The sequence below is a fragment of the Stegodyphus dumicola genome, chromosome 10 (assembly GCF_044657685.1).
Source record: "Stegodyphus dumicola isolate Sdum_Otavi_A_Nest chromosome 10, ASM4465768v1".
Lineage (NCBI taxonomy): Eukaryota > Metazoa > Arthropoda > Arachnida > Araneae > Eresidae > Stegodyphus > Stegodyphus dumicola.
The window spans coordinates 62,405,435-62,418,437 of record NC_140777.1 but is presented as its reverse complement, the minus strand read 5'-3'; the positions used below and the strand labels follow the sequence as shown (position 1 = coordinate 62,418,437).

At 31.0% G+C, this 13,003-nt stretch overlaps 1 protein-coding gene across 1 annotated transcript in view; it reads left to right on the top strand.

Moving 5' to 3' along the window:
- The window catches only part of ash1 (histone-lysine N-methyltransferase ash1), a 136,254-nt gene extending 123,970 nt beyond the window's left edge, over positions 1-12,284 (top strand). Inside the window, exon 26 of the mRNA XM_085824991.1 lies at positions 8,514-12,284. Within this exon, the coding sequence (XP_085681117.1) occupies positions 8,514-8,660 (147 nt within the window). The 3' untranslated portion in view covers positions 8,661-12,284. The remainder of the gene's footprint in view (positions 1-8,513) is intronic.
- Positions 12,285-13,003: the final 719 nt, after the last annotated feature.

Genomic DNA, 13,003 nt, shown 5'->3' with positions numbered 1-13,003 from the left:
ATGGTCCCACCCACTTTGTTTGGGGGGAGGATTTTTGACTTTATTGATTGGAATTGGCAGCTAAGATTCATTTCATTGCAACCTGAACGTGTGATATTCTATTTAGTTAGATGTGATATTCTATTAGATGAGAGCTTGATCAGTTCACTTTTTGATAATGGCTGATATGTTTTGGAGATGTAACTTGCATGTGATTACCTTGAAACATTTGCATAGTAGATGACTGGGTGGAATTTTTTAAAAAATCACAAGTTCTGAATAATCACAACATAATTTTATTTTCATGAATGTTCATGCAGTCCACGTCATTCTTGGATGCATGATGCACCCTCACAGTTTTTATATCATGCTTATATCTTCAATAATGGAGAATACAGCTAAGTGATTAGACATGAGTTAATTAGGCGTGAACAAGCAGAGAAAGAGAGTGTCTATATCACAGCTTGTTGCTTTTTTTAAATCCTGAACAGCGATTGGGCAAAAGCTTTCACTTTGCAGTTTACTGCAAGGAAAGAGTAACGTCAATGAAGATGCTTTGAAGGGATTGTAGTATTAAAATTAGGAATTTAAAGGGCCAATATTACCAACTTAGTAATTCGTTAATAATTTTCTTTCCTATTTTTATCTCTTATGTATATATGTAATAATGTAGAAAGTTGAATGAATAAATGTTGATATACACTTAGAAATATTTGAAATTACACCTATCCCTCGATCTACAAGGAAGATAGATTCTGCCCAAAACCTTGTTAATAATCTTGGATTTTGCTATGTAAAACAAAAAAAATGCACTAAATGTGCATAATTTAGTTATTTATTTACATAAAACGAAAGTAAGCCATCTTAAAATGGATAAAGTTATACTTTGTTCATAAAATAGCAAATATATGAAGTAATAGAAGACATATTTATTTGACATTAGGAAAATATAAGATCATACAAAAAATTATTATAAGTTTAATCACTGTCATCACTTTCATGAAATATTTAGACTGTTCTTCTTGATTGGTATGGTGTCACTTTCATCACTTGAGCATTCTTGATAAGATTCTGCTTCAATGGTTCATGAATTAGGGAAGAACACAGATCGACAAGAAATTGTAGAGAAATCCAGAATTAACAATTATCTTTTTTTTTTTTTTCCCCTAAATCTTTCTAAAACTCCTCATATTGATTTAAGCACTTACTAAGCTTTCGTTGGAATCAGAAAGCGTGTTCAACATTCGTGTCATATTGTAATTTTCTTCACAATTTAAGTCCTACGCTGATGACTCTTGCTGTGAACGCAACTGGTTCAGATTTCTCTTCATCACAATCATTTTCTTCATCATGTTTATTTGTTTTATAAGGTATTTCTCCTGTCTTCTTAGCATGCCTTTTTGGTGTAGTGGTGAGTACACTCGGCATATATATTCGAGAGGTTCGTGGTTCGAGTCCCAGCAAGGGCATTGCTCGTTTTTCATTCCTCCTGCTTTGGGAATAAAAAATGAGCAACTCTACAGTGGTGCCCGAACAAAAAGAAAAAAGCTGGTGGATGATGATTCTCCACCACCAGGATTTGGTGACTGGGTTCCAGTCGCTCTTTAAAAGGGGGAGTATATAAGGTATTTCTTCTGCCTTCTTAGCATGCCTTCGTGGTGTAGTTAGTAGTCAGCACACTCGGCATGTATTTGAGAGATCCGTGGTTCAAGTCCTGGCCAGTGCATTGCTCATTTTTCTCCCAACTCCTGCTTTGAAATAAATCTCTACAGTTTCATGAATCATATTAACTAACTCATCCTCATTATTTGTTCAGCAGCCATTATTTCTTCAACATCTACCTGAGCTAAATCCTCAAAACCTCCTCTTCCTATAGTTTGGTCCAATTTAGTGACCTGAGAATATTCATGCTCTAATGGTAATCTATTATTCTCATCTTTAGCATAGCAGCATCCAGCCATATTGCTTTCCAGCATGCATTGAGTGTTGATTGTTTAATCTAAGTACATGATAATCCAACATGCTTAACACAATCTAAGATTGTAAATTTCTTCTAAGCATCCATGAAAATAAGAGATACATCATTTGTTCTAAAATATACCTGAAAGTTTGTTTGATATACAACGCCTTAAAAGTCGGAATTATTCTTTGATCTAAGAGCTGTAATAAGAAAGTTGTATTCTGTGGTAAAAGACAACTTCTACGTTTTCCTATTGTAAATCTTGAGGATGACCAGGTGTATTATCAATTAATAGAAGAGCCCTTAAAAGCAATCCCTTTTTACTTAAATAATTTTTAATATTTGGGACAAACATGTTATGAAACCATTCATTGAAGCTATGGCAGTGACCCATGCTTTCTAATTAGTCATCCAATAAGTGGGAAGGTTAGTTATGTTTATTCCTTCAAATGAGCGTGGTATTTTTGATTTGTTAATAACCAATGATTTTATTATATAATCTCCTGAAACGTTGCAACAGAAATAAATTGTTATAAGACTTTTCACTACCTTATGACCACTAGCTGATTTCCAAACTATAGCTAAATAGGTTCTTTCAGGCATATTTTTCCCAGAACAACCTGGACAACCAGCATTGAAGATCTGATCAGAAGTGTATTAGTTAGTGACAGTGATTTCAGCAAATTTTGCTTGATATTGTTGTGCTGCATCCGAATCAGCAGATGCAATTTCTCCTTTCAATCTAGATTATGTAAAGAATGTCTTTGTTTAAATCTCTCAAACCAACCATGACTTGCGGAAAAAAGATACCTTTTTTTCATCTGATGAAGTCAGTGGTGACTGATTCTTAAGTGCTTTATAAAGCTTTAAAGCCTTTTTTGTAATTGCATTAGTATAAATTGGAATCCGTTTTTGATTTTGGTCTTCTCTCCATATCACTAATGCCTTTTCCATTGTATCATCTTTTACATATGGAATTGTGCTCTTACTGCTGCAAGTTCCAGCTGCTATACTTTTTCTAATAGAGTCTTCATATTTTACAATTGTATTGTGGCTTAATTCATGGAGTAAAATTTTGCTCGTTCTCTATTACGTTGACAATCTAATATTTTTTGTTCCTAAAGAAATAACTTTTTGTTTGATTTTTTTCAATTCTTTTGACATTATAAAACCTTAAAAAAGTTACTTAAATTATAAAAATGCCACAAAAATTATATATGTTGAAAACTTACCAGTAAACATTCAAATGTGTAGATAAAAATGATGTAAGCTTTGCTGAAAAAATACACTAGTTCACATGAATCAAATAGCTTTACTGTAGTGAAATACATATACCTACTATGGGGATTTCCCTTTTACAACATATGGGGAATCCCCATCCTTGTTGTTCCCACCAATGTTACCAAGGGAATGAGATTCAAAAATGACTTCAAATATATGTATTTGTGTATATGCATCCAAATATAATTTTACAAAGTTTTTGAAATCCATTAATTTTAAACCATTTGTCGGGTCAGTCCATAAGTTCGTGTACACTAAAAGTATGCATGGAATTCACTATGATGCATTTACTAGAACAATACAATTTCGAACCTGTTGAAACTTGTCATCGTTTGACTAACAAATTATTGAGTTCATCACCAACTTTCGTAAATATCGAACACATTTTAGTACATAGAAGATGATGAATATAGATAATCAGTACAAACGTGCTATGCTACATTTTTTATTTTCATGTGTTAATCTCCCAGGTTTGCAGCGATAAAAATTAATAGTGTGCATGGTGAACACGCTATTAGTATAAGGACTGCCCAGAAATGATTTAAAAAATTTAAAGCTGGAAAAATCAGCATTGATGATGAACCTCATTGAGGACATTTTGAACTGTTAGAACCAAATCAGACAATTAATTCAGAAGTTTATAGTGAACAACTTTATTATCTAAACTCAGAATTGATCAAAAAATGCTCATGATTGGTGAATATCAAGAAAGTGTTGTTTCATCATGATAACGCTAGATCGCATACGGCTCGAACAACGCTGCAAAAAATTAGTGAATTTAATTGGGAGCTTTTGCCACATCCTATTTACTCCCCAGATATTGCATGAAGTGATTTTCACTTATTTCGTACCTTACAAAATTTTTTACTGGGAAAAAAATTAAATTCTAAACAGGATGTACACAATAAACTTTCAAGTTTTTTTGCATAAAAACCAGAGTCTTTCTACAGCAGTGGCATAAACAATCTGCCTGTAAGATGGCGAGACATTGTAGATAATGGAAAAAAATATATATTTGATTAAAATGTTAAATTGTGTCTTTTTATATTATTTAAAAATTTACCAAAAAATGCGCACAAATTTATGGACTGACCCAATAAAACCAAAATCGTGTAAAATGAATACTGTGTAAATCAAGGGATAAGTGTATATAAGATACAATTGAGAAACAATCATGCGGATATAAAAATTAGTTTTTAACTGACATTTGTAGTAACAAATAACTTGGCATACTAATCATGTCTGTTCCAGAACATAACATTTTGATATTAATGTGGTAAGATGAGAGTAGCACAGCAGCAATATAGGTAGGCCAAGTCGCAGAAAGTGAGTGTTCGGGATGAAATCTTAATTCAGAGTTGGTTTAGTTTGAATTTCATATAGCTTTGTTTGGTTAACTCTCTCAGATTCTTATTATTGGTTGGTTGAGTTTTCGTTCGCAAAATCATTTACATAACATTGACATGGATTAATGTGGGGATGACACAATCCAAAGAGATTTATTTTAAGAAATTAATACTTTTAGAAGAGTAGGAGGAAATACTCAAATTAAAATAAAGAGTTAAGGGGCTGTTGCAAATTTAAGTTCGAATTTTGATTTACATATTTTTTATCTTAACAGCCGCTCATGTATACATGTAAGATAAAAAATGTATAAAAGAAAAAGTTTTTGAGGAATGGTATATTGCAAAAAATATTTCTGGGAAAGATAAAATTACATAACTTCTCAGTGAAGTGAAGCATCATCATTTTGTATTCATATATGTATTGAAATTGAAGATTGGATTTTGTTGAAAGAAAAAAATTGTAATATATTTTTCTAGCTCAAAAAATATTTCATTTGAAAATTTTGTTTCAGTTGTGCACAAAACATCAAAGATATTGATAAGTATTTCAATAAAAAATTAAAATTAGTCCTGCCTTACATTTTTCAAATTACATTTGTTTTACTTGCAATGCTGTGATGGCTTCTTCTGAGCATGTACTAAGTTAAGCGCTAAGTAATTTTGTCTTTGAAGCATGGGGGGGGGGGGAATATGTAAAATTTTTAATGTTAATTTTGCTAATTTAATTTTCCGTAGTTCGTTAATTCTCTGCTTTAATTTGGATATTTTGTCTTCTCTGTCTTTTTCATGATGCTGAAAATGCAAATAATTTTCAAACTGTAGTTGAAAGCATCAGTATTGAAACTTGTAATAGCCAGTGAGGGGAGTGCAAACCAACACTTTTCTCCTTTTGAACTAGATCCACATCCTGATATATGTCACTTCTTTTCTTGCTAACAAGGCTCGTACTTCTGATATCATCTTATGTTTTTAAAATGTAACAGTACAGATAAAAAATATTTGCCTAGATGAGGAATAAAAGAAATATTCTGATGCAGCCCTGACTGCAAGTTTCAGTATTCTATTATACCTACAGTGCCTACAGTGCCTAGTATACCTACAGTGCACTTACATGGCACCAGCTTTTCTACAATTTATTACACATAAACATATCTTGAATTTATGGGAATTGCTGTATATTTCTGTATACAAGGTGTGACACAGAAAAGAAAAACAAGACTAGTCCACTAAATCATTGTCCTTACAGAATCAGTTCTTTGTGCCATTATCACCTTCAAAGTAGTCCCCTTCAGCATTCACACACTTCTGCATTCTGTGCTGCCATGGTTGGTAACAGTTCTGGAATGAAGTTTTTGGAAGGCCCTTCAAGAGATTCTCCTTTTTTTGCCAGAACCCCTTCAACTGTGGTAAAATGGGTTCCCTTTAAGCAAGATTTAACTTTAGGAAATAAAAAAAAAGTCGCATGGAGCCAAATCAGGTGAATAAGGAGGATGCCCCATCACAGTAATGTTTTTACTGATCAGAAACTGCTCAACAGGTAGGGCAGTGTGAGTGGGCGCTTTGCCCTGGTGCAACAGCCATTCTTCACTCCCCAATGGTGGCCTTTTTTCTCTAGTTTTTTTTTTTTCTGGACGAAGTCTTTTTAGTACTTCAATGTAGTAGTTTTGATTAACAGTCTGACCACTGGGAACCACATGCTGGGGGCCCCCAGCAAGTTCATCATCTTCCACTCTGTCCCTTCTCCCTAAACACCGCTTATGCTATTTAAACACATGTGCAGGAGACAAATTTTCATCTTCATAAGCCTTGGTTAACATTTGAAATATTTCCTGCATGGCTGATTTCTTAAGTTTCACAAGAAACGTGATATTGATTCGCTGTTCAGTTTTTGCATTAGACATTTTCCCGGCAGAATGAAGTTGCACGTGTTCACTCAATGACGCAGTACTCCCAACTGGCTGGCTATTACAGTCAGGGCTGCATCAGAATGTTTCTTTTATTCCTCATCTAGGCAAATATTTTTTATCTGTACTGTTACATTTTAAAAACATAAGATGAGATCAGAAGTACCAGCCTTGTTAGCAAAAAAAGAAGTGACATATATCAGGATGTGGATCTAGTTCAAAAGGAGAAAAGTGTTGGTTTGCACTCCCCTCGCTGGCTATTACAAGTTTCAACAGCTGTTGCCAATTCCACTCTTTTTTCAAGCTACACACTTAACTTAGTCTCTCTCCCCCCTTTTTTTGTGTGTGTATGTGTCACACCTCCTGTAAGTGAATAATGTTTAACCCTTTGATTGCTCAGTTTTTTTATTAAAATCACTTCACAAATTGCATATTTTAATTATATATTTCAAATATGCATGTATTTGAGAGTTAAAGATGTAGCACATTTTCGTAACCAAGTTTTTTATAATATAGATTTCGGTCATAAGAACAGGCTTTCATAAAAATCAATTTTAAGAGTAATCATACAAAAACAAGAATTCTGAAAATAAATCTTGATTAAATTATGATTTACTTTATAGAATAGAAATGTTAAAAAAAAAAAAAAAATGTTTACTAATGAAAATATTCAATATTTACACAAATGATGCTAGAAAGTAAGTTTCAAAAAAAGGTTACAGGCTAAGTCCTACTTCACATTCATCGTATTTATTTAGGAATTTTTTTGGTTCAGTTCCAACTTTTTATTTATTTTTTGGTAGCAACAATCAGCACATACTGTGCAATTTTTAAATTTTTTTTTTAATTTTTTTTTTTTAATAATTTTTACTTAGAAGATTAGGCAGTGTGTAGTTAGGTCTTCCAGGTAAAACTTCCACATGTGTAGTTCATAATAATCCATAATAGTTGCATTATTCATTAGCTGAAAATGAGTCTGAAAAATAAAAATTTGTTTCTCTATTGCTATCTTGAAAAAAACTGAAATCACTTTCTGTATTAGAAATATTATCAGGAACATAAATCCTAGTACGCAGTAATCATCTTCCTGAGCATCAGTATCCCACCTAGAATTTTCTGACAATTTTTGGAAATTTTCCAATGCTACAGAGAAGTCCAGAGCGAATTGCATTGGGCTTCATTTCACCATTAATACTATCATCTCCCATTTCATACAAAGTACTGTCTTCAGTTCTTTTCGTAGCATTGCCGATGCAATATTCCTTTTTAATCATGGGACAATAATTTCTGCTGTGGTTTCCAAATGGATGAGGATTTGGTACTAATTTTCAGCTGCTTTAATAGATCTAGGTAAATTAAATGACTAATGATATGGACTTCTGGTGATATACAGCTGGATTTACAGGGTGATTTTAAATTTAATTTATACATGCTTTTCTGTTTTGACTCAGTTTTTGCAGCAAATATATGAATTTTCAGAAAATTTATTACATGATATGCTAGTATTTTTTTAAACTAGCATATCATGTAATAAATTTTCTGAAGAACATAAAGATGAAATTAAAGAATTCACTATGAATGCTGATAAAAGAAAAGGCCTCCAAATATTAAAAAAGATATACACAGCATCAATCAAATAACTTCCAGAGGTACTCACATCAGAGGCAATTTAATAATGAATTTTTGCATAATTGCTTGCAGACAATCTACTAATCATGACTTTTTAAAATTAAAATGCTCTGAAAATACATATTTGTGTGTTTCTACTTATATTTATGTTTAATTAGTTAAATTCCATTGCTGATTTGAAAAATATTTTTCATCATTGTTTAATGTTATCAAAATAGCCTTGTATAAATATGATCACTAAGTGGCACCTGCTGCATTAAATTGCAATTTTTTTTTTTTTCTTCCTTTCCTTTTTCTTTACCCTTCCTCCCCCCCTCCAAAGGAAGCTTTAGACTCTCATTACTATGTTAGAAAATGTACTCTTTAATATTTTAAATGTTATAATGTAATTCTCTGATTTTTTTTACTCCCCAGAGGGAGAAGAAACGTGCACACTTAAATGAACTGCTGTTGAAGCTTCTGCGTCTCATGCCAAGTAAACAAACTATTGATTTGTCTTATCTCTTGGAAGGAGGCCTTGGCAAGAGGATACGAAGGAAGCCTAACCAGTCTTTGAGCTGAGTATAGTGGTTCGCCAGCTGGCGAACGTATTTATGAGTTCTATTGTGGTTGAGATCTGCTACTGTTTGCTCATGCACTGCCTGAAACTGCAACGATGCATCGCAGCCTCTTCCGAACAGAATAAATTAAAAGCTGCACACGCTGCAGGTTCCATTTTGCTGATCTGATTTCCGTGATATGTACAGCAATTTGTGATTTCCAAACACAAATACATGTTTTTTAAGTGTCCTGCATCTGCATTGTATTTAAGGTAGACATTTTGCCATCTGGAGCTCTACTATCACAGATCATCTCGTGTCTGTATCATTAACTTTATTACAGTGTTTGTTTCGTGTCTTTCGAGTCCTGTAGTGTCCATTGTAGATGATGACTGCCGATTCTAATGAAGAAAGAATGAATGTTTAATTTAACTTTGATTTACGTATGCTGCATTTACAAGTTTTTTTAGACTTGTCAGTGTTATGTTGCACATAATTTTTACAAAAGAAATTTTTTATATTGTAAATAGTGAGATTTTAATTTGGCTAAATCACCCTGTAGCTCAGTAGTTTTTCTTCCTGAACTTTATTATTATTATTTTGTGGCACACAGTGTATTCTATGCAATATGCAAAAATTTATATTTCTGTAAAGATTGTTTTGTTAATTTGCGCTTAGGCTATTCTGTGTCATATCCAAAATCCATTAAATTAAGCATTTTAAAATGTGAAATAAAATATGTAGTATATTATATACTTTTGATAATGTCCAGATTGTACAAACTGTTGCGAATTGTGATGCATAGATTTGCAGCAGCATTCCCCCACTATTCTTTTAAATAGATACAAATTATTAACTGTGGCTTTCATATATATATATATATATATATATTGGAGTATTTTGTTAATTTGGAGTAAGGCTTTAAGATATGATAATTCATTTTTCTAATATGCTGCATTTGTTCATGATTTATCATAAAATTAGATTTTACTCTTTAACAATGCTCATTTTAGTAGTGTTTCATAATAATACTCATTTTATGTAAAGCATATTAAGTTGTGAATGTAGTTCAGTATTTTGCAATATGAAATTTTGGAGGTGTCAAGGCAGTGAGAATCAGCATAATTTGCAGGATTAGATTAAAAAACTTAAACATAGAACCGTCTACTGCAGCTGCAGAAGTGCAGATGATGAAAGGTGATACAATGAGAGGAAGGAAGTCAAGCTACTGCAGTGATGAAAAATGAAAATATGATATAATAATTTTCTTAAAAGCTGAGGGTAAAGATTGATTGGAATTATGATTGTTAACTAGAACTAAAAGATTTTCATAAATGTGAAATGCTTTTAGGAAATCTAATTCACCAACAAAAGATATTTTTGAGTAATCTGAGAAAAATAGAAAATATGATTTTCTTATCTACAGTATTGAGCAGCAGAGGACTTACCTCAATTCCAGTCTATTTTTATGATCCCAATTCCAATATATCTTTACCCTCAACTTTTAAGGAAATTATCTCATATTTGTTTTCATTTTTCATCAATAGATGCCACCAATTGCCTGACTTCTTTCTTTTCTCTGTTATTGCCTGACCACAGATTTCTCTTTTGTCATTTGCACTTCATTTGGTGTTGAAGAAGGTTCTGTGTTTAAACCTTCAAAACTAGTCCTGAAAAATTTATGAATTATGCTGATTCTTGTTGCCCTATTATCTTCAATAATCATTATTCAACATGTTATTTTCTCTCAGACAAGTCTACTTGAATTACAAAACTGAATACATTTCTCTTCCAATTTATTGGTGGGGGAAAAAATATACAATACTTGTTTTAGTCTTGCTTTGTACTGAAATTAGTTTATCATGAAAGATTTATATGAATTTTTTACCCCTAATTTTTCATTGGATTTTTATTTGGAAATACATGATAGTTTTCCACTTTAAAATATTACAAGGTGAATTTATATTGGTAAAATACTTTGGTAATGTTTCTCTGCTCTTTAATCATGAATGTTTTAAATAATGAGCATATGTGCAATAAATAGGTCTATTTTCATTCTTAAGATGCGTAAACTAGTCATAAAAGTGTGTCATGTCAGCATTAAATCTTTTATCTGTACAAGCTGTAGAATGGATCTGCAGCTATTTATTGTTGATGTTCAGTAAGAGCTGCAGTTCTAAGCTTGATATTGTTCAAAAGTAATATTTCAATGATTATGAAAAATCTGTTTCAAATAAACATAAAAACATTTTTTTTTAGTGAATCATGATTTTTTAGCTGTGTTAAAAAAATTTTTTTTTAGTTACAATTTAACTTTTTGCCTTTCCCAAAATGGTGAATTTTCTTTTATATCTATTAGTACAGTGGATGCTTATATTAAATTTAAGCTTTCTTTAGACATATTCCTTTAATGTATTGGATGTAAATGTTTTATAAAATTATAATTTTATAAATTAAGCAAAATAAAATAATTCAGATATAAGAAATGCAGTTCATAAGAAAAGGAGGTATATTGATTTTTGTTAAAATTGTTCTGTTTGATTAAACATTTTTTACTCTAGGCTTGTATACTAAAATTGTGCTGATTTTGAGATGTAAAAAGCAAAAGTAGTTTAGACGTATATCAAGCAGGCAACTCATTTTAACTTTAAGCTACATAATATATTTATTTATACCAGTGTGTGAAAACTTTCAGTGTTGTTAAAAAAATCCCAAATAGTTTGTAATTGATCTTTGGGGGGGGTGTCTCAGTTTTTTAATTAAAAAATAAATTAAAACTGTATTATGTATTAAAAAAGTAAAAATGTTTTAAATAGTTCTCTTTCATTTTTGAGTGAATGTAAATTAAATAAAACAACTTTAATCAATAGAAAAGTTTATTTTAAAGGCTAAACATCATTAGTCTTAAATTTAATTTTCATCTAGATTTATTTCTTTTAAAAATAATCATAAAAGAGCACTTTCTTAAAACTGATTTTTAGTAGCATCTACTGTGTATTAAGAATGCTTAATTATGTTATCAAATTGGAGATAATGAGTTATTGTAAAAGTAAATGATGCACATCTGTTTTGGTATATTTTTGGACTAATTTTTTTTAGTAGCCTTTGTTTAATTTTTTTTTTCTTTGATTAAAAAATAGTAATTCTTACCATTAGGAAAAGATTTCCTCAAAATTCTATAAATTTAATTAAATTTCCTGTTTAGGTTAACAGGGAGGGTATTTACAAAAACATATCAGCCAATTTGGAAATGTGCCACAATTGCATTTTGCAATTAGAGTATGTAGAGAAAATGGTTGAGGGCTTTTTTTCTCATTTTTTATTTGTTAACTTCTTGTATGCCTATAAATAATCAGTATGTTTCATGAAAGGTCAGTGAACAGATGAGTTAATTTTACTTTTGATTTGAGCGGCGGCTTTCATTGTAGGATTGTCTTCAGGTGGAATCTGTAAACTCAATGCTTTATTTATGGAATTTTTATCATGACTGCCATATTTTATTTCATTTGATGTTTTTCTTTATTCTAATCATGTTTTTAGAATTTCATCAAGTGAGCGCTATACAAAAAATCATTGTTACAATGTAAATAGATTCATTTCCTTGCTGTTTACATAAACCAATGTATTAAATTTTTTAACCAAGTCACTATGCTCTCACATTTACTGTGTCATGTGTCAATTTTTTTTTGTTTTGTTTTTTGTTTTTATTTTGCATCATTAATTTTTGCTTTAAAGATGTCCATTTCCTCACAGCCTGACTTATGTCAGTCTCAAATGCATACTCTAAAAACAGCTTATGAGTCTTTCCCCCCCCCCTTGACAAAAGGAAAAATTTCGTTAACAAAATTTAAATTTATTAAAATATTTTTGAATTTCACTTACAGAATATTTATCAGAGGTTACATAAAGAATAATAATATTACAAGGGGGGAAATCATGTTTATTTTTTGTTTGAAATCTAAAGTTTGGTACTCGTAAGACGTTTTTATTGGTTACACTTTGTAACTCGAATGTATTGATAGCTAAATATTTAATTCTTAAACTGAAATTTCTTTCAAATAATTCTAACATGTTTAATCAATCAATCATGAAGTAATTTAATTTAAAATATAAATAAACATAGCTTGAAAACTTTCTAAGCATTCAGAGAAAACTTACCTAGTGGAACAAAACTTGAGAATAAATAATAACAATTTAGTCTTAGTTAGTAATAATAACAATCCTGTTATTTACTAAATTTTTCATGGACACATAACTAAAAATATGTATGTTTGTATGTAAGTAATTATAAATTTCTTTATTTCTTACTACAGCATGACACTCAGTAGTGTTTCAGTTCTGATAAAGTGTATAGCCTGGGGAGAG